The sequence below is a fragment of the Taudactylus pleione genome, unplaced genomic scaffold (assembly GCF_031769625.1).
Source record: "Taudactylus pleione unplaced genomic scaffold, aTauple2 ptg000352l, whole genome shotgun sequence".
NCBI classification, from domain to species: domain Eukaryota; kingdom Metazoa; phylum Chordata; class Amphibia; order Anura; family Myobatrachidae; genus Taudactylus; species Taudactylus pleione.
Genome location: NW_028284753.1, coordinates 11,455,542 through 11,476,985, shown reverse-complemented (window position 1 = coordinate 11,476,985; position 21,444 = coordinate 11,455,542). Strand labels below are relative to the sequence as shown.

The following is a 21,444-nucleotide window of genomic DNA, read 5'->3' as shown; positions in this document are numbered from 1 at the left end:
TTTTTATTTATTATAGCCTTGCAACAGAAAGCAGCTCTGGAAATATGAAACACATCCTTAGCTCTCTGTCTTCTAAAGAGCACACTTTAAAATGTAAACAGAATTCTCTCTCCCATTATGCTGGCCCCACATTCTGTGATATATCAGCTGGTATCAGCTAATTGGCCAGGTATAGTGCTGAATAATTATTGAACATGCTGGTAAATGGGGTTAGAAAATGACCATTATTGGTCTGTGTGTGTGTTTGTCTTACACCAAAGGCCCCAGTGAAGCTGCAATAGTTAAACTTTATTTCATCATCTGTGTTACCAAGCTGGACAATGATCCAATCGCTTGGCACTCAGGTGTGGCCACTTTTAGCACACATTAAGTCTCAAATCAAAAACGGTGTCAAAGTATTATTTAGAATCTAGAAAACCAGGCAGGCGAGTAGAGGACAGCATGGTAAACATCGGAACAAGGAACCAGAAGTATATTCGCTATATTAGAACTGAAATTATCCAGGACATGTTGGCCAGATACAAACCAAACATATTGATAGCATTTTCACACTTGCTGCTGTGTCCACAGGGCCATAAAGTTGCATAGGCTTTCCTTATTTCCATAGAAAAAACTTTGGCATTGGCATGGGATGAGGGATTGACAAATCCTAATCATCCCACTCATGTCATACATCTGTACTACTACTGTCAGCATCACGTAGAAACACCACCGGTCAAAAGATGCAACGGACAGAGAAATGCTACATAGTATTGGTAAGGACACATTTTGTGCCTCTGTTGATGAATAGCTGTACTGCACGCTTTAGAAATCTGTGTGTAAGTGAAAGCTTTGCTATATGCAATATTACGTTACCTAAGAAATACATTTCCTCTTCAACTTTGTAATACTTTTACTCTCTTGTTTCAATGTTCCCATGTTGAACTGAACTTTCTTTTACCTAATCTTTCTCCATTTCTATCCTATCCACCTCTCTTACCATCATCGGCTGGTGGGGCCACATGCAGGGGCATTTCCGGCTCCCGCACGATGATTGACTGACCCCTGCGGCAGCCACTCCCCCCGGTACACTGCTTACCCTCCACACCAGGGTCCATGAAGCTGAGGTATTTGCAGCAAGACGTAGTAAGGAAGTCTGACAAGCTACCGGTCTGAATCCTGGATCCCGCAACCAAAAAATAAAAAAATTAGATCAGCCAATGACATAGCTAAAAAAAATAAGAGCTATGGTATAAGATACCTTTGTTAACTCTTTTTCTTAGGGGTCCATAGGGTCCACAGAAAATATCTTGGGGTATGTGGTTGGAGTGATCCAGGCACCAAACAGTTAACAAGCTTTATCTCCCAGGATGCACTCGGTCCTCCTCCATATATACCCCGCCCCTGGCAACAGGCAGTTAGTTTGTTATCAAGCCCAAGCAGAAGAAGGAAAAACAAGATGAGAAGGAAGGACCCTTGTACTCCAGAAACACTCTCTCTGAGAAGAGGGAATCATAGAAAATACAAATGAAAAGTTGACCCAATAACACAGGTGTGTTAGGGTGGGTGCTCTGTGGACCCTATGGACCTCGAAGTAAGAGAGTTAACAAAAGGTATGTTATACCATAACTCTTATTTTCTTCTTTGAGGTCCAAAGGGTCCACAGAAAATACCTTGGGGATGTCCCAAAGCACTTCCCTTTAAGGGTGGGGAGGCTCCTGTGTCTCAGTAGAAAGGAGAATCCGACGCCCAAAGGAAGCATCCTGAGAGGCAAATGTGTCAAATGCGTAAAATTTGACATAGGTGTGGACGGAAGACCATGTGGCTGCCTTGCATATTTGTTCAGCAGAGGCACCTCGACGAACCGCCCACGATGGTTCCTCAGATCTCGTAGAATGTGCGGTTACCAACATCAGCTTGTGTGTTCGCTTCAGAAATTATCATACGCAACCATCTGGCCAAAGTCTGTTTGTTAGCTGGCCAGCCTCGCTTATGACAGCCATACAACACAAATAAAGAATATGACTTTCTAATGGAGTTGGTGCGATCTACATAGATACGTAGTGCACGGACAACATCCACTGATGCTTCACCAGCCGAAAAGGCCTGAAGCTTGCAAAACCGGCACCACAATTTCTTGATTCATATGAAACCGGGATACCACCTTAGGAAGGTAACCCGCCCTAGTACAAGGAATAACTCTATCCTGATGAAATATTAAAGAAGGAGAGCGAAAAGACAGGGTTGCCAAATCAGAGACCCTACATGGGCAGAGGCGATAGCCAGATGAAAAACTGTCTTTGCTGTCAACAACTTTAGGTCTACTGATTTCAGGGGTTTTAATGGAGGAGCCTGCAAAGCCCTGAGAACCAATGTCAAATCCCACGGGGCTACCGGGGGGACAAAGGGAGGCTGAACCCTTAGAACACCCTGAAAAAATATTCTAAAAAACAGGCAATGGGGTAATCCTTTGCTGAAACTAAACTGAAAGTGCAGAGGCCTGAACCCTCAGGGTGGCCAGACGGAGACCCAGCTCTAAACCAGCCTGAAGAAAAGAAAGCACTCGATAGACCCTGAACACTTTAGGGTCATATTTTCTCAGGTTACGTCACTGAAAATACGAGTGCCAAATTCTGTAATAAATGCACACAACATTGTCTAAATTACAGAATCGGAAAAACCTTTTGCCTTTAAGACGGAGGTCTCAAGAGCCATGCTGTCAAAGATAGACGAGGAAGATCTGGATACAGGCAGGGACCTTGTATTAGAGGAAAAACTCTGTAGGTCGGTGAACCAATGACGTCTGGGCCAAGCAGGAGCTATCAGTATTACTGTCCCGCCTTGGAAGGGAAAATGGAGAAAACAGATACGCCAGTCTGAAGTTCTACTTCACTGCTAGAGCATCTACAAACTCGGCTGCAGGATCCCTGGTTCTGGACCCGTACCCGGGAACCCTGGGGTTGTGACTTGAGGCCACGAGGTCTACCTCTAGAACATATGTCCACCAGGCTCTGAAATTCCTGTGGATGAAGAGCCCACTCTCTGGCGTGTATATCCTGCCGACTTAGGAAGTCCGCTTCCCAATTGAGGACTCCTGGTATGAACACCATGATTTTGCCGGAAGGTGACATTCTGCCCAGACCAGAATTTTTGACACTTCTATCATGGCAGCCTGGCTCCGCGTGCCTCCCTGATGGTTGAGGTAAGGTACTGCAGTGGTGTTGTCAGATTGTACCTGGACAGGCCTACCCTTTAGTATTTCCTGAGCCTGAACAAGCGCTCTGAAAACTGCTCTTAGTTCCAGTACATTTATGGACAGAAGGCTTTCCCTTGTTGTCCATTTTCCTTGAAACATGTGTCGACCTGTCACTGTGCCCCATCCACAGAGGCTGGTATTGGTCATGAGAAGTACCCAATCTGGAATCCAGAATGTTCGACCCTTGTTGAGACGGTACATCTGCAACCAACATGACAGAGATAGTCACACTTCTGGCGAGAGATGGATCGTCTGTAACTTTATTGAGTGATACTCCCTGTTCCAGTGCAAGAGGCTTAACCGCTGCAATGGTCTGGAGTGGAACTGGGCATACTTTACCATGTCGAAGGTCGACACCATGGATCCCAGAACCTGCACTGCTGCATGAACAGATACTGATCGGCTGTGAAGAAGTCTGCGTATCCACAGCTGAAAGGCCGCAATCTTGTCTTCTGGCAGATATATCCTTTGTGCCAGAGAATCCCTTAAATGCACCATCTGCTGTACTGGAAGAAGTGATGACTTCTTCCAATTTATAATCCATCCATGCCTGTGTAAACAGGCCACTTTCAGTCTGAGATGATGCTGCAACTCGCCATTGATAAACCAAAAGGCAGTGCCTGAAATTGGAAATGATCCTGCAGCAGTAAGTGTTGGTGGGACGGTGTAATTTGTACATGAAGATATGCATCCTGAATATCCAAGCATACCATGAAATCCCCTAGTTCCATTGTCAACACAATCAACTGCAGGGTTTCCATACGAAACCTGGGCACCCGGATAAATGTGTTGAGTCCCTTTAGGTTTAGAATAGGCCGGTGAGACCCATTGGGTTTTTGAATCAGACCAGCCATCTTAGAGGCTGCCACTGTAGCCACAAACTTGTCTAACTCTGTGCCAAACAAAATACCTCTCGTAAACGGAAGGGATTCTAGGGCTTTCTTAGACCCTGCATCTGCTTTCCAGTCTCTTAACCACAGGGCTCAGCCACAACTGAGACAGATGATGCTTTAGAGGATAATATACCAGCATCTAATGCTGCCTCTCCCAAATAGGACGCTGCCTCCTTAACATAGGAGATAATCATCAGCTGTTCCTTGGAAGCTTCTGGCAGTGTCTTCATCCATTCCTGGGCAGCACAGATGGTGTAATGGTTAGCATCACTGCCTCACAGCAATGAGGTCATGGGTTCAATTCCCACCATGGCCATAACTGTGTGGAGTTTGTATATTCTGCCTGTGCTTGCGTGGGTTTCCTCCCACACTCCAAAAATATACTGGTAGGTTAACTGGCGCCCAACAAAAAATTTACCCTGATGTGTATGTGTGTGAGCATGTGGTAGGGAACACAGATTGTAAGCTCCACTGGGGCAGGGACTGATGTGAATGGGCAAATATTCTCTGTACAGCGCTGCGGAATATGTGTGCGCTATATAAATAACTGGTAAATAATAAAAAATAATAATAATTCCTCAATGGCTTTGGAAACCCAGGCCGGGCGCGTAACTGCTCCAGATAGAGGGAAGACTGCCTTGAGACAGGTTTCAAGTCTCCTATCTGTGGAATATTTAAGAGAGGATGCAGATGGTATGGGCAATGTGGCACTCCTAACCAGATGTGCCACATGTGCATCTACTGCTGGCGGAACTTCCCATTTGGGCAGCACAGACGGTGTAACGGTTAGCATAACTGCCTCAAAGCACTGAGGTCATGGGTTCGATTCCCACTACGGTCCTAACTGTGTGGAGTTTGTATTTTTCCCTGTGCTTGCGTGGGTTTCCTCCGGGTACTCCGGTTTCGGTAACGGTTAGCATTACTGCCTCAAAGCACTGAGGTCATGGGTTCGATTCCCACTACGGCCCTAACTGTGTGGAGTTTCCTCCGGGTACTCCGGTTTCCTCCCACACTCCAAAAATATACTGGTAGGTTAATTGGCTCCCCTCAAAATTGACCATAGTGTGTATGTTTGTGCATGTGATAGGAAATATAGATTGTAACCTCCACTGGGGCAGGGACTGATGTGAATGGTAAGATATTCTCTGTAAAAGCGCTGCGGAATATGTGTGCGCTATATAAATAACTGGTAATAAATATTAAATAAATTTGGTGCACTCATCCAATGGAAAGGGGTATAAGGCCTCAACCTTTCTTGTAACATGGAATTTCCTATCCGGAGAACTCCATGCTTCCCCCATAAGTTTTCGAAAGGTGCTCAGATTTGGGAAACTCAGCTTTCACAACTTTCTGGCGTTTGAATACTGGGAGCCTTTCTTTGTACGGGCTCCTCATCATTTATGTTTAGCACAGCTTAGACCGCCCTAATCAGAGGGGGGACATCTGCTTTTGGAAACCAGTCTTCCTCTCCTGAGAAGAGACCAGTGTATCCCCATACTCGTCAGAAGATGTACCAGAGTCTGAGGACTGGACGGCGTGTAAGGCCGAACGTCTTCTGGTGTTTGGCTGTATGGGCCTAGCTGCTGGCCAGTTGCTGGAAAGCTGGTGAGGACGAAACCACATTCTGAGCCGAGTGAGCATACATGTCCATCCAGGACAGATGCAAAGGGGGCATAAACATAGCTACGTTGCAGCTACCCTGGGTACCCCATCATCGGGGCTGGCGTAGGAGCCGCCTACCTGCCTGCAACCTGCGCCATGATCTGGGAAAAGGCAACCCAAGGAGGTTCCTGCCCAGAAGCTGGTAAGTTTGACTGATGTGGTGACTCCTTAAAACAGTGACCACATAATCCATCTTGTATGAAGTCCTGTTGGACTAACCCCGCTTTACAGGCCATACATGACACCAGCGCAGGGGCTTCAGCCACCTGTCTTTCAGTTTCTTTGGACATAAAATTTCTATAGTTATACAAAGTCTGAGTATAAATGTGACAATTATGTCACACCCAATATTCCCACACGCCTGTAGTAGAGGGTTAATGAGGAGAAACAGCAGTGATAGGTTGTGACTGACAGTTATTCAGAAATAAAAAAGGCAGCATAACACACAGCAGATTTCATTAAGTCACATGCAATTCACCACTGTATATGTGTGTGTGTATATATATCTATATATATATATATATATATTATATATATATATATATATATATATATATATATACACACACACACACACACACACACATACATACATACACACATACATACACATACACACAAGTATTGTCTCGAGGCACAAATCTGGGGAAGGGTACAGAAAAATATCTGCTGCTTTGAAGGTCCCAATGAGCACAGTGGCCTTCATCTTCCGTAAAGTTTGGAACCACCAGGACTCTTCCAAGAGTTGGCTGGCCGTCTAAACTGAGCGATCGGGGGAGAAGGTCCCTAGTCATGGAGGTGACCAAGAACCCGATGGTCACTCTGTGAGAGCTACAGCATTCCTCTGTGGAGAGAGGAGAACCTTCCAGAAGGACAGACATCTCTGCACCAATCAGGCCTATATGGTAGAGTGGCCAGACGGAAGCCACTCCTTAGTAAAAACACATGGCAGCCCGTCTGGAGTTTGCAAAAATGCACCTGAAGAACTCTCAGACCATGAGAGACAAAGATTGAACTCTTGTGCGTGAATGTCAGGCGTTATGTTTGGAGGAAACCAGGCACCGCTCATCACAAGGCCAATACCATCCCTACAGTGAAGCATGGTGGTGGCAGCATCATGCTGTGGGGATGTTTTTCAACGGCAGGAACTGGGAGACTAGTCAGGATAGTGGGAAAGATGAATTCAGCAATGTACAGAGGAATCCTGGATGTTTTTTTTTATTAAATTGGCAAAAATCACAAAAAAACTTTTTACACGTTGTCATTATGAGGTATTGTGTGTAGAATTTTGAGGACAAAAATATGGTTGTAACATAACAAAATGTGGAAAAACTGAAGCGCCGTGAATATTTTCCGTATGCAAAATTATTATATATATATATATATATATATATATATATATACACACACATACACACACACTAAGCTCTTAATCCATTACCAATAGCCCAGGTAGGATATGGAGCTCTGTATGACCTGATCACTGCAGGAGAGGCATACAGGGAGACTGACCAAACCTCCTGAGCACACAGCCACCGAGAGCACCTGAGAGTGGTTCTCTGGCCGACTCATAAAAAGGGAGGCTGGGGGAAGCAACCAGGAACGCGGGAAGCTCGTATCTGAACCAGCATCTGGGTCGGGGGAGGGGCAGCCAGGGGAAAGCGTACCTCCCCCTTTGCTGTATGGATCCACCTGGAACACTGACATGGCTTCCGCCATCAAGCCCCTGGCTGTCAGGATCCCAAATATCCCAATGGTCTAGTGTTGGAGACAGTTTACACATGGCTCCTCACAATAGCGTCCTCCGGCGAGTCTCCACCATCGGAGGCACAGACTGCCACATGGTTCTCCGCGTCAGCGGCCACGGGGAACCCTTACCGGTCATCCCCGATGTGTCCGGTTGCAGGCCTGGGCTGGCTAGGGCCGCCAAAATCACCAATCATGTCACTGGTGTTGCAGCACCAGCCAGGGAAGATTGAGCGGCGTCACGGGTGTCTATCCTGACGCTTAGCTGCTTCAGGTCCTCCCCTCACTCAGCACGCGCCGCTGCTCAAAAAAAAAAAAAACTGCCGCAGTCCCACTATCAGTAAGTTGCCTTCTCGCACCAAACAAAAAACTAACTGCCTCTTGCCAGGGGCGGGGTATATATGGAGGAAGACCCAGTGCATCCTGGGAGCTAAAGCTTGTTAACTGTTTGGTGCCTGGATCACTCCAACCACATACCCAAAGGTAATTTCTGTGGACCCTATCGACCCCGAAGAATAAAGACTAAACAGTGCTCTGTACTTTATAGTACTTGTTACTGAACATTTATTAGTACAGACATTTTATGTTTGCTATTTTGTATTATTAGAAGTTTGTATCAAAAACATTTACTGAATTTTCCTATAATCAGTTTGCCCCCAACCACCTGACATACTCCTAGCTGTTGAATCTCAAAAATAATAAATGATATATATATTTCAAGCCACACCTTGCTCCACCAAAGTATCCATCCTGGAGTTTTCTAAGTGTAGCTAGTACAGCTGGATCCAGATCTGCACCAGACTCATCTAGGGACAGAAGTGCCAGAGATAAGCATGGGGAAAACAAATATGTTATTCATAAGACATTTCTGCTAATTCTGATGTCTCAAACATGACGCTCCTATTCTTCGAATGGTTAGATTATATTATATATTCTTGTATATATAATGGTAGATGTACTAAGTCTTGGAGACAAATAAAGTGGATGGAGATAAAGTACCAGCCAATCAGCTCCTGTGATTTTTCAAACACAGCCTGTAACATGACAGTTAGATACTGACTGGTTGGACATTCTCTCTCTCCAAGGCTTAGTACATCTCCCCCACGGTGTGGTGTTCTTGAGGTATGACTGGGGACACTATAGGTATAATTCTGCCAGTGAAACATGCGAGTCTGGTAGGGAATGCTTTCATCCCTTTATCACATTACAATAGGTCATTTCTGCACTTCTATAGACAAGGGGTGCTGTATTTCAGTGACATCATATTCTGCCTGAGCAACTTCTGCCCCCCCTCAGATTGGAGGTGTTGCTTCCTGAACTTATGCGCCTTCCAAACTGAGTAGCACAAGGAGTCAAAATGTGTATTTGCGTTGCAGAACTGCCTTTGTAAATGAAAGTAAAACAAAACAAGCAGACAATGGACATGGGCTAAAACAGGAAGAAGAATACAGGAATGATTAAATGAAGCCATAGAAGGTGAAAAGAAGGTAGTTATATGCCATACAATCCTTCCTTTGGGATCAGCAGAGTGATAATCATGATTGCCATACTTATGTACATAGTCATGTTATTTCAAATAAGACTTCGTACCAAGCATGCTTTGTGAAATAGGAAAGGTAATGGTAGGTCTTCCAGTCATTCTCCAGCGACTACACAGGTAGGATAGGTCAGTGCGCAACATCTCCACTATCATGCGGTTATCCAGGGCCAAGTAAAACTGCTGCTGGTCTATGAACTGTTAAACAGAAGATTCATATGTTAAAAATAGGGTAAGGAGCAAGAGCAATTTCTTGGAGACACACTCAAAAGAGACTATTAATACTTAACTTTTATTGGTGATACGTTAAAATATCAAGACCTGTTCCTTACTCATATTACCGAAGAACAGACAGGGAATAATACATCAAAATAATTAAAAAAATAATAGTGATTTCAAAAACAGACAAATAGACATAAAACTAGGTAATGGACATTAAATATATATTAAAAACTTGCTTGTGTGTTCCTGTCTGACCATGTGGTTTTTAATCAGGGCTGTGGAGTTGTTAAGCAAAACATTTGACTAAAACGCTTTTATTTTACTGCTGTCCGACTCCTTCATAAATACCAAATTTAAATGTATTTATTTTTGTTTTGAACAAATTGTTATTGTTTTCAGAATGGAGAACAATCACTGCTGTGCTGGTCTTTATTTTTTTGTCTTGCTCAACTTTAATAATACTTTATTAATCTTCTCCTGCCATTTAGTGTTTCTTTTCTGCAAGATAATGATCGGGCTCATGTGCTCAGAGGTGCCTGAGACAGGATACAGTCAGTATTCCAGCAGCCGTGATGCTGGCACTGATATTACCGGCGCCGGAATCCCGACACCTATCACAATCCTGGCGCCGACATCCCGACCGCCGGGTTACCAAAGGTAAGTGGCGGGGTGGGGGTGTCAGGCACTAAGGGGGAACGGTTAGGTTTAGAGTGCGAGGAGGGGGAGGTTAGGTTTAAGCACTAGGAGGGGAGGTTTGGGTTAGGCACCAAAAAGGGAGAGTTAGGGTAGGGAGAGGGGGAGAGTTAGCATACTGAACAACAAGTTTTCGGTATGCTAGCCCTGTCGGGATGCCGGTGTCGGGATTCTGACAGCCGGGATCCTGTCTGCCGGCATCCCATACCGATTCCCGAGACTGTATTGGGGAAGTGCCTGGGAAGTGGGGAAGACGTCTGTACATGAGTTAATGCGACCACTGATATTAATATCCCACCCAGTCTCTATGTACCCATTTTGTCCTCTATCTCCTCCTGTTTTCTGTCTCTTTCCCTCCTTTTTTTACTGAAATAAATATTACAAAACAAGATTCTTCATGATAAGTCCATATAAAGACCTGTGGAGTGAAAGCAAATATGTTCTGGCGAATGCTGTACAGTTTGGAGGTCCCCAAGACACCCATATTTCTGTAGGGCCTTCCCGTGAGTTTCATCTTTTTATTGCGTCCTGGAATGAAACAAATATTACATTTAAAAGGTATCACTGCATATTAACTGTAAAGAGCGCAAAAATACATAATCTGCATTAATTACAGCAAATATCCCATATGGCCCAAATGTAACAGGCTCTGATTTATTGGTCCTGGCATACTGAGAGATGACAGAAATAGGGCTAGAGAGATGGGAGGACTAGGGCTAGAGAGATGGGAGGACTAGGGCTAGAGAGATGGGAGGACTAGGGCTACAGAGAGATGGGAGGATAGGACTAGAGAGATGGGAGGACTAGGACTAGAGAGATGGGAGGACTAGGACTAGAGAGATGGGAGGACTAGGACTAGAGAGATGGGAGGACTAGGACTAGAGAGATGGGAGGACTAGGACTAGAGAGATGGGAGGACTAGGACTAGAGAGATGGGAGGACTAGGACTAGAGAGATGGGAGGACTAGGACTAGAGAGATGGGAGGACTAGGACTAGAGAGATGGGAGTTGTGCACTAGAGGGGAGGGGATACCTTCTGAGTACGGACTGTCGAAGGGTAAATTAGAAGGCTCTAACGCACTTCTTTACCATCAAGTAATTTTATCAGAGGAAACGCATTAGTAGCTTGGTTACTTACCTTCTGAGTACGGACTGTTGCTGTTGGTTCCCATCACTGTATGGATCTTTTCCCATTGGGACTGACTGCAGCCGGCCGTGATAGAACGTCGTATTCTTCATTAATAGCCGTATGAATACCGCTACTCTTTCATCTCAGCTCCACCAACTCATTGACAGACCGGCCACCCACTGATGTTCCGCTCAGGACTTCTCTCATCTAAATGAGCCTACTGCAGTCCGTCGCTCACACGGGCTGCAGTATTTGCAAGATTCCTCTGTCCAGTCAGACCGATGCCGGTGGTTACATCAGCAGATTCACACTCTACTATGGCCAGCTCAACACCAGCCATCTCTGAGCCTGGCTGCCTCAACCATCCGCTCATTGTCGTCCAACTGCAGTCTGGTGTTCACACTGTACACACTGCAGCCGGCAGATACACAGTGGATACCATTACAACCAATAGACGCCTGATCACTGGCTGTTTGCTAACACTGAGGGCCTGATTCAGGTTGGTCCGAAAGGCTGCGTTAGCACGTACCGGTGCAGTGCGAAAATATGCTAATGAATGCAATCGCACGGCAACCGCAGCTCTATACCAAGATGCCAACCACTGTATAAAGCCGCCCACTTCCCATGACATGCATCCGTAAGTCAGCAAAAACATCAAGTGGCATCGGAACCATCCGCACAGTTGTGGTTGAGCTGACCCTACTGCAGAAACTGACAATCTTCCTGTCACACTCTAGACCTCTGCCAGCGTATATATGCAATCGCCGGGGGTTAATTATGCAGGTCCCTGTAATGGTGTTTAAACACCCAGGCACGCCTGCGTTTCTCTGACCACCTCCCGTCACCACCCTCAAACGGTCACTTCCTGTCAATCACTGTGTGAAGACTCTGCGTGATCACTGCATTCACTTCCCGATCGATGTGGCCGGTTAGCGCACATGCACTGCGTCTTATACACATGCGCAGAATGCAAACATCGGCTGGTTGCATGCGAACGCAGCTTTGCGAACCAACCTGAATCGGGCCCTGATTCCCCACTGGGCAGAATGCATCAACACTAAAATTGCAGTTTTCGGGGGGGTTTGACTGCATTTTTCATATGTACCAAGTGAGCTTAGACCAGATAGGCAAAGCCATCTATAGATGGCGTTGCCTAATAGAAGCCTATGGGCTTCATTTGGGGAGACTTCCCAAAGAGGGATCCAATAGGTTCCCTCCCAATGTCCCCCACGGCTCGCATATGCGCAGGACTCCCAGGTCATAAACTCAGAAGTCTCCACACCGCAAAGGACAGCTCTTATCGGGAGAGCTGTCCTTTGCTAAAATCATCATGCATACGATGTTACTAAACGCTAGCATGCATGCAATGATTAGTGGGATGCATTGCATCCAAAATGCGATGCTTGATGCATCCAAGCCACTATCTGTTAATCCAGTTGGGTCACCTTATAGTCACTGATGCTCATTATTACTACAGCAACCATCCGGACAGCTTCACAAGGGAGAAGATTTATCCTAAGGGCCTGATTCAGACCCACTCGCGAGCGGCTGTCCACTCGCAAGTGGGTCGGTGTTCTGCACTGAGCATGCGCACGACGGAGGGAGCTCCGTCGTGCGCATGCGCCAGACGCGACGAGCGAAGGACTTTCCTTCGCTCGTTGTGTCTGATCAAAGGGGGCGTGCTGTCGATGGGCCTCCCTGACGGGGGCGTTCCTAAGGGAACGCCTACCGTCAGAAGCCGGCCCACTGACATCACTAGTGATGTCAGTGGGAGTGATTTTGGCTCTGATAGAGCCAAAATCACTCCGGGCCTTGCAGTTGAAAACCTCCGGCCCGTCAAGACCATCGCGGCCATCAAACTGCACGCTCGTATAGGCTGTGGGTGGTGACCCACAGCTATACGAGCGTCCAGGAGGACGCTCCATAGTTATGGAGGACGGCCCTCATTCAGAGCGTGCGCTCTGCTCAGAGCGTACGGCTCTGAATGAGGGCCTTAGCTCACATATCCCTGGCCATTGTGATTTACCCATATTTTTTTTCAGCCCTTACAATTATTTACTGGTAGGCTTTGCCATCTATAATACTTAAGTGTATTTTTATTCACATTGATATAAAAATGTTGTATATTTTAGACTTTTTTTTTTTTTAAATATATCATAAATAATTTCATAACTATGCTTTTGGCTGACTTGATTTTATGCCCAAATAGACAGGGAGAGAGATGGGAAGGTAGAGGAAGAGAGAGAGGGGGGGACCCTCCAGTGCTGCACCCGGCACAATAAGTACGATCCGGCTAATTATGGGCCCAAAATACTAGTTAGATGTATTGTAAAAGATAATCAAACCCCATTACCTTTCATGTATATGTTAACGTTACACACAGACATGCAGGCTGTGCACTCACCCAGCCTGGCATAGATGTGACTCAGAATCCTAGCTGGCTGTACCCTGATAGGGTTCACAATGGCCACGGTCTCCACCTCAATACCATGCTTCTTAAGGATTTCCTGGATCTCCTCACTCTCTGCCAGGATGCAAACTAGGAAGAGATGGAGAACAAATCAGATCTGCAACCCTTCTACCAGAGACATGATAGGGAAGAAGAGTTGTTATCAGAAGTCAGGTGAATTCTACAACACGCTATTACATACTAATGCATTTTAATAGGATTGGCCACATTCTGAAAATGATGGGGTAGTGTTACAAACTAATCTGAAATTAGAAAAAGAAACACAATCTTCAGTGAAATTAAACATAGGCCCTGATTCAGAGCCGGACGCTCTGACAGAGCGCTCGCTCTGAATCAGGGCCGTCCTGCTTGATTTTTAGAGCGGCCTCCTGGCCGCTCGTATAGCTGTGGGTGACCACTCACAGCTATAGCGAGTGGCCAGGAAGATGGTCGCGATGGTCAAGACCATCGCGGCCATCGGGCTTGCGACGAGACCCTTGTGGTAGGGTCTCGTTGCCGCAAGCCCTGGAGTGCTTTCGGCTCAAACAAAGCCGAAAGCACTCCCACTGACATCACTTGAGATGTCAGTGGGGCTGGCCCCAGACGGTAGGCGTTCCCATGGGAACACCTCCGTCTGGGCAGCCACGCCCCCGGCCCGCCCACCAAAGGGGGCGTGCTGTCACTCAACATCGACAGCACGCCCCCTTTGGTACGAGACCCGGAGCAACGGTTTGCCTGCCGCTATCCGGGTCTCGCGCATGCGCACGACAGAGTCGGCTCAGTCGTGCGCATGTGCACTGGGCCACCATCGACCTCAGCGCTCGCGAGTGGGTCTGAATCAGGCCCAGAGTCTGTGCCTGATGGGATTGGTATGATTTATGTGGCCGGCGGTTCAAATCCCGGCAGTGACAGCCCGACAGAGGTGGAAAACCCAATAGTCTATTAAGGTAGGTATGCTAACCTAATCCCCCCCCTAACCCTCTCTTAGGGGTGCCTAACCCTAACCTCCCCCCCAAGTGCCTAACTCTAACCCCCCCTTCCCCGCCGCCTAACCCTAACCCCCCTCCCCCGCCGCCTAAACCTAACCCCCCCCTTTCCATCCCCCTAGTACCAAACCTCTCTTAGGGGTGCGTAACCCTAACCTCCCCCCGGGGGTGCCTAACCGATCATCTATTAAGGTAAGCAGGCAAACCTAATTCCCCCCCTAACCCTAACCCCCCTTGGGGTGCCTAACCCTAATCCCCCCTCTAAGTGCCTAACCCTAATCTCCCCAAGTGCCTAAACCTAACCCCCCCCTTCCCCGTCGCCTAAATCTAAGTCCCCCGGGGGAGGGGGGTGCCTAACCCTAACCTCCCCCCGGGGGTGCCTAACCCCCCCTTCCCCTAGCCTAACCCTGACCTCCCGGGGGGATGCCTAACACTAAGTCCCCCCCGGGAGCCATAAACCTATGTGGTACTATATAAACAGACAGTAGTTAAAATGTTTCTCGGGGAGAAGATTGAAAGTGTACCCTCTGCGTCTATTGTAGGAGGACTGGCAGCACGCTGTGCACACAGCAAAGTTCTTTTTTCTGGAGTGACATTGAAGTGAATTGTGCTTCTGTACAGGCAGGATCTATTGGCAAACTATCAACACACTCACCTGCCCTGTGACCTAGAAGTTTAACAAGTTATATGGTTCTCCAGTTATCCAAAGTACAATACAGACCATAACATAATATACACCCAGTAATCCATTCATGGTAAAACACCCAATTATTGAGCTTGTAATACAATCTGAAAATGTCAAACGGCAAATGCAGCCACCAATAATCCAAATGCAGAGGTCACTCCAGAGTTCCCATTTCTCCATTTACAGTACATGCAAACTTTTTAGCATCAGGGATTGTGATCTGGGTACTAAAGCTGCATAATAGTAAAGGTTGTTTTGTGGACCCCACAGACGAGAAGTTTGTAATGGAATAAACCAGTGCTATTTTTCAGCAGGAACAAGCAGAAACTCTGTTCCTGAACCTCTCATTACTTATGACATAATGACAGAAAAATAGCCCTAGAATAATCTTTAATGCTGTGATGGCATTGTGATGCCCCATCAGTAGTAAGGGAGCCCTAAGTCAGCTCAGCTGTTACTAGCATATTAAAAGATCTCCCACATGGACCTCTACTTTGGCTCAATCCATAAAACCCATACTATCAATAAAACCCCCCACCATGAATACACCAGCCAAGTCTCCAGTGAGGTTTTTATTTTCTTCTCCAAAAAAGAATATATGGTATTATTGAACACCATCTAACATCTTTATGTGAATTTTACGCTTATTAAGTGCCAAGAAAGTATGGTGCCTCTGGTTAGAATTCTCTTTCCGTCTAATTGTTGATGTTGTGATCTATCTGACCATCTTTCTTTATTTGTTCCTTGTATCCAAGTTCTGTCCTTGCTTAGCTTCTACTCCCTTCTGAATGGACATCTCTGGTCTTGTGCGTTGTGTGATTCCATATCCCCTCGCAACGTCTCCATTCCATTTTCTCCCATTGTATACCCACCTCTTGCTCCCCTCTTCAGTCTGTCTGTATCTGCTCGCACCTTTACATTCTCCTGTAATACGCGCTCATCTCACCAATCCTAAAGATACCATCTCTTGAATTAGCCTCTCCAACTACCACATTTCTCTCCTCCCCTTGCCTCTCAAATCTACCTCACCGCCAATAACACCACAGTTCCCTCAGTGTCCTAAGCCATCATTTCCCAGCTTGATTACTGCAACCTCCATTCTTCTGCAATTCCCTCATTTATCTGTCTGTGTTAATCCATCTTAAATGCTACAGTGAGACTGTTCCTTATTGATATTCTGGATTGATGCGGGATCAGCATCTCTGTATTTAACACAGAGAATAATTGGCAAAATAATTGCTCTTCTCCATAATAAATATTATTTTGCACTTGCGCAATAGGGTAGTCAGGGATCTGTCACGCAGGTGCAGTTAAAAAAAAAAAGGCCATGCATGCGAGGTCGAGGAAGAGACGCCAGGGCCCAGGTAAAATAATCACCTAGAAGCATCATGATTTTAGGATTAATCCTGTTGATACATCACGGTTCCTAAATCGATTAAAACATTTTGATAGATCAGGCATGGAAATCAATATTTCTAAAAGATCAGACATCAATGAGAATCCTACAAAGGCCTAGTTCACGGTCTCTAAGGAAGGACCTTCCTTGCTGGGGGTTTGAGGACAGTACTCACCACCTGACCCAACTCCTACAGCTCCATACACAATAAACATACATTAAACACACTAATATAAACAGTAAATTACATACATTTTATCTTAAGATAATACAGATAGCTAGTGCAAATGAAACTCCTGTGTGACTTATTGCATACAATAAGGGAATTATAATTATGTTTCTTTCCTATAGTACTAGAAACAAACCACTAAAATTTGTATTATGAGATAACATATCATCTACTGGAGATTCCTTTTCTAAAATAAGAGCACTAAATCTTATGGCACAGTAAAGTTCCAAAACACAAACAAACAAAAAAAAAAGTATAAAATATTTCCTTTTAGTCACTCTTAAAATACTCTATAGGTTAAAAAGGGATAACTGAACTGTTCATTGGTGGTGAAGATCTATTACTGGTGACTGGGAGCCTAACTGGTCATGTATTATAACAGCATCACCTCACAGTAGGATGAAACTTTGACCCAGTTATCAGCTTCCACGATCCTGTCAACGGACCAGATTGCCTTAAGTCAAATTTATAGTCCACAGCCGACTGCTGGCGCGTCTTTAAATCTCCGAATTCGCAGTTTATATGTCACATGAACCGTGGGAAGTCAAGTGTGTATCAGCCCTCCTTATCAATAGGTCACTCCAATTAAACTGACCCGGAGAGGAGTACACGGCTGTGCGCCCGAACTCCAAGTAGCTGCAACACTCTGTGGTGAGCGTAGTGAGCCACCGAGCCCAAAAGCGTGGCGAGCACAGCAAGCGGAAAACTTTCTTCTTTAAGAGTGGACAACTTACTTGTTTAGCAGGCCTTAATGGGCATGAACTGCAGTTTTGCCCTCCCTCACATCACTTGTCCCTAGCATGAAGGGGAAATAAGCTCTTCCCCAATAGGATGCTGAAGAAAACAGGATTTTTGTTGTTACCGGTTAAATCCTTTCCTCTGATTTCATGGGGGACACTGGAGGCATTGGGGTATAGTAGATGCCAGAAAAGTCTGGCACTAAAAGTCCTCCCAGCACAGGCTCCTCCCACTCTATACCCCACCCCCTGCCTACACAAGTCCCAAAGGGAAGAGGGAAAAGAAGGAGAGGAGAAGTAGGCACACACTCACACACCCATGCAGAAAGAGTGGATGCTAGTTCGACAAGCACCTCTCAAATACTGGGAACGCCAGGGAGGGCATCCAATGTCCCCCATGGAATAAGACAAAAGGATTTAACCGGTAAGTACAAAAATCCTGTTTTCTCTTTCATCCATGGGGGACACTGGAGACATGGGGATGTCTCAAAGCTGTCCCAAAGGGAGGGGGTGCTCCTGTGCGGAAGACAACACCTGATGCACAAACATGGAATCACCAGCGATGAAGTGTTGAATCTGTAATTTTAATAGAAGTGTGTGCTGAGGACCAGGTAGCAGCCCTGCACAGCTGCGCCAACAAGGAACCCCACCGAGCCGCCCAGGAGGTACTCACCGATCAGGTTAAATGGACTATCACAATGAGAGAGAAACATGTTTTCCAGCCAAGAATAAGCATGACTAATAACTGCTGTGATCCAGCTGGCTATGGAGTGTTTGGCCGCAGGCCAACCCCTTTAATGGGCATGGAGCAGCACACAAAAAGCATCAGTGCGACACAGGGCCTTAGTCATGCAGACAGAACCTGAGTGCCCCAACCACGTCCAAAAAAAGGTTGGGATTCCCTAGAATCACCCAATTCCCCTTCCGTAGAGCCAGTACCACTTCTTGGTTATAATGGCAACTGGGAACCACTTTAGGTTTAAAATACAAGTTAGTCCGCAGAACCACTCGATCATGGTGGAAAATAAGAAAAGGAGATATATGCGACAAAGCAGAGAGTTCCAAAACCCTCCTGGTCAAAGAAAAATCCAGTAGGAAAACAGTTTTTGGAGTCAAAAACACAGATCAACGTTTTCCTTCGGCTCAAAAACTCAAAGAAAAGTTCTTGAAGTGACCAAAAGCACAAGAAGCAAGTACCTTAGAATGACTGGAGGCACGAAGGAAGGTTGGGTGTATTCTTCTTTTCCAGAAGAAAAAAGTCTGAATGGCCGGAATGGATACAATTTTCCTTTGAAAGTAAACTGAAAAAGGTCGACACCTGCACCTTTAAGGAGCAGAGACAAAGCTCCAAGTCCATAAACCCTCTGGAGGAAGGACAGTAGTTTTGACAATCGGCTTACTGAAGGAGAAAACTCCTATTGTTCACACCAAGAAATAGGATTACCACACTCTGTGCATCCTTGCTAAGGAAGGTTGTTGAGCATGAAGCATGGTACTAACTCCTGCATCTGAAAATCCTCTAGCTTTTAGAAGGGATGCCTCAATAGCCACACCATCAAAGCTAGACATGGAAGGTCTTAGGAAGGAAGGTTACGTGAGTTAGAATGTATGGGAGGAGGGGTAACTGGCAGGGAGGATACACAGACATCTAAAGCAGGTCTGTGTACCAAGATAGAAAAGGCTAATTTGGGGCAACTAGAAAGGCTAGAATTTGGTCCCTCTTCAGCCTGATGGGGACGCACTGATGAATGGCGATCAGAGGAAAAATGCAGACAATGGTGAACAGCCAGGCGGTGGACAGAGCATTGATGCTATAGGCCCCTGGTTCTCGAGTCAAAGAGCAGTACCGGTCCAGTTTGTGGTTTAAATGGGAGGCCATTAAGTCGATATCCGGATGACCCTACCAGCGGACCAAAAGTTGGAAGACCTCTGCGTGGAGGATCTTTCCTACATCTGGACATGCTGGCAGCTGACATAATGTGTATCCTAGTTGTCCTCTCCTGGGATGTAGACAGCATAAAGAGCCGGAGGAAATCAATATGACCCAGGTCAAAATCCTCACAGTTATCTTCATGGCCTGAGCACTCCTGGTGTCACCTAAATGATTATGTAAGGGACAGTCAGCGCATTGCCTGATAGAATTTTGACAGGCAGACTCTGCAACAGAAGTACACCGCCCTTAGCTCGAGAATGTTTATGGGAAGAAGCACTTCCCAAGGAGAACAATGACACTGGAAGGTAATCTGCAGTTACTGCCCCCTCCCCAATCCCTGAGGCAGGCATCTTTTGCCCTGTTTTGGTGAGGCGAGAACCACCACCAACTGAGCAACAGCCTTGTCTGGGGAGTCAAACGGATCTTCTGTGACCGGATATGGGAAGGAGATAACATTTCTCTCAGGAATATTCCTGAGTGGAACTGAGCAAATTTCACTATATCAAATGTTGCCATCTTTTAAGACTCTCATGCATAAATGGACGGACACTGTTCGTTGTTTGAGAAACAAGCAGACAATGGACTGAAATGCCATTAATTATTCTGCTGGAAGGAAGACCCACTGTGAATATCCAGTAGAACTGCTAGGTGGACCATTGGTTGAGATGGGACTAGAGTAGATTTTTGAAAATGTAAGATCCCGTGAGACTCCAACAAGTCAATCGCTATACTGAGGCAAATCTCTAAGGCAGATAGAGTCCTGCTGTGAAGACTATCCGCCTCTGTGAAGATCGTCCAAATAAGGAATTACCTTGATGCACTACAGACGCCACAGCTATAAACAGACTTTACTTTTGTAAACATCCAAGGAGCAACAGACCAAAGGGTAAAGCTTGAAACTGGAAGTGATCTAAGAGAACTGCAAACCGAAGAAAAGCCTGATGGTTACTTCAAATTGGAACATGAAGGTAAGTGTTCTTAATATCTAGGGAGGCCCTAAAGTCTCCGGGCTCCAAAGATTGCAGAATAGCTCTGAGGGATTCCATTTTGAAACTAGGGAAACCATCACAAGTGGGATCTGAACCCATGCCTCCCTAAGGAGACTGCGACTTGAATGCCGTGTCTTAGACAGCTCAGCCTTCCTGACACACTTGATTACTTTAGATTCAAAAAAGGGTACGAGAAACAGGTTGGAGTAGAAACCTTATTGATTAGGGGGCACGGGAACTATGATTGCTGATACCAGAAGGGAGCGAATGGACTACCATAGGGACACTGTCTTGGCAGATTCCAAGGGAAAGGCATTTGAAAATAAATTACTTGGAGGTCCAACCCATATACTCTGGCAACAAAGTTTTGAATCCATGTCTCTGATGTGGAGAGAAGCCACTGGTAGCTGAATTTTAGAAGACGGGCCCCCACAGCTAAATCCCCCGAAGGGAAAGGAAGATGGGGAGAGAGGGGAAAGAGAGCAGTCATGCTGTTGGTTTGGAGGCAGGACAGCATCTAGACCAGAACTGATGGCCTTTAGATCTAGCCCCCTTCGAGGAGACTGTTTGGCCCCGAGGGGAGGGGGATGGAACCTTGGCCTCACCTGGTGCCGAAAGTATTGAAAGGAAGTCAGCCTAGTTTTTGGTATAGTAGATGGGAGGATGGAAGCTTTGGAAGTCATTGCAGTCACAATCTTTTCTAACTCTGGTCCAAAAAGAACTGCCACATTAAATGGAAGGGATTCTAAGGTCTTTTTATAATCTGCGTGGTCCGTCCAGCCACAATGGATGAAGCAGAGATCCCAGCAGACAAAATGCCTGAATCAATGGCCATCTCTCCCATACACACAGTTGCTTTAATGATGTTCTCAACAAGAGGCCCATGCGGAAGCGAGGGGCGGTGACAGAGACATAGCTGAGGT

At 46.0% G+C, this 21,444-nt stretch overlaps 1 protein-coding gene across 4 annotated transcripts in view; it reads right to left on the bottom strand.

The window, feature by feature from the left end:
* The window catches only part of PHKA1 (phosphorylase kinase regulatory subunit alpha 1), a 231,283-nt gene that overhangs the window by 106,992 nt on the left and 102,847 nt on the right, over positions 1-21,444 (bottom strand). For 2 of the 4 annotated variants that reach the window (XM_088444268.1, XM_088444269.1), the window contains exons 15-19: positions 13,522-13,656; positions 10,407-10,516; positions 9,127-9,271; positions 8,264-8,342; positions 980-1,158 (exon numbers count right to left, since the gene is read on the bottom strand). In XM_088444268.1, coding sequence (XP_088300394.1) covers positions 980-1,158; positions 8,264-8,342; positions 9,127-9,271; positions 10,407-10,516; positions 13,522-13,656 — 648 coding nt within the window. The remainder of the gene's footprint in view (positions 1-979; positions 1,159-8,263; positions 8,343-9,126; positions 9,272-10,406; positions 10,517-13,521; positions 13,657-21,444) is intronic. The other 2 variants (XM_088444270.1, XM_088444271.1) reach the window with 1 other exon arrangement.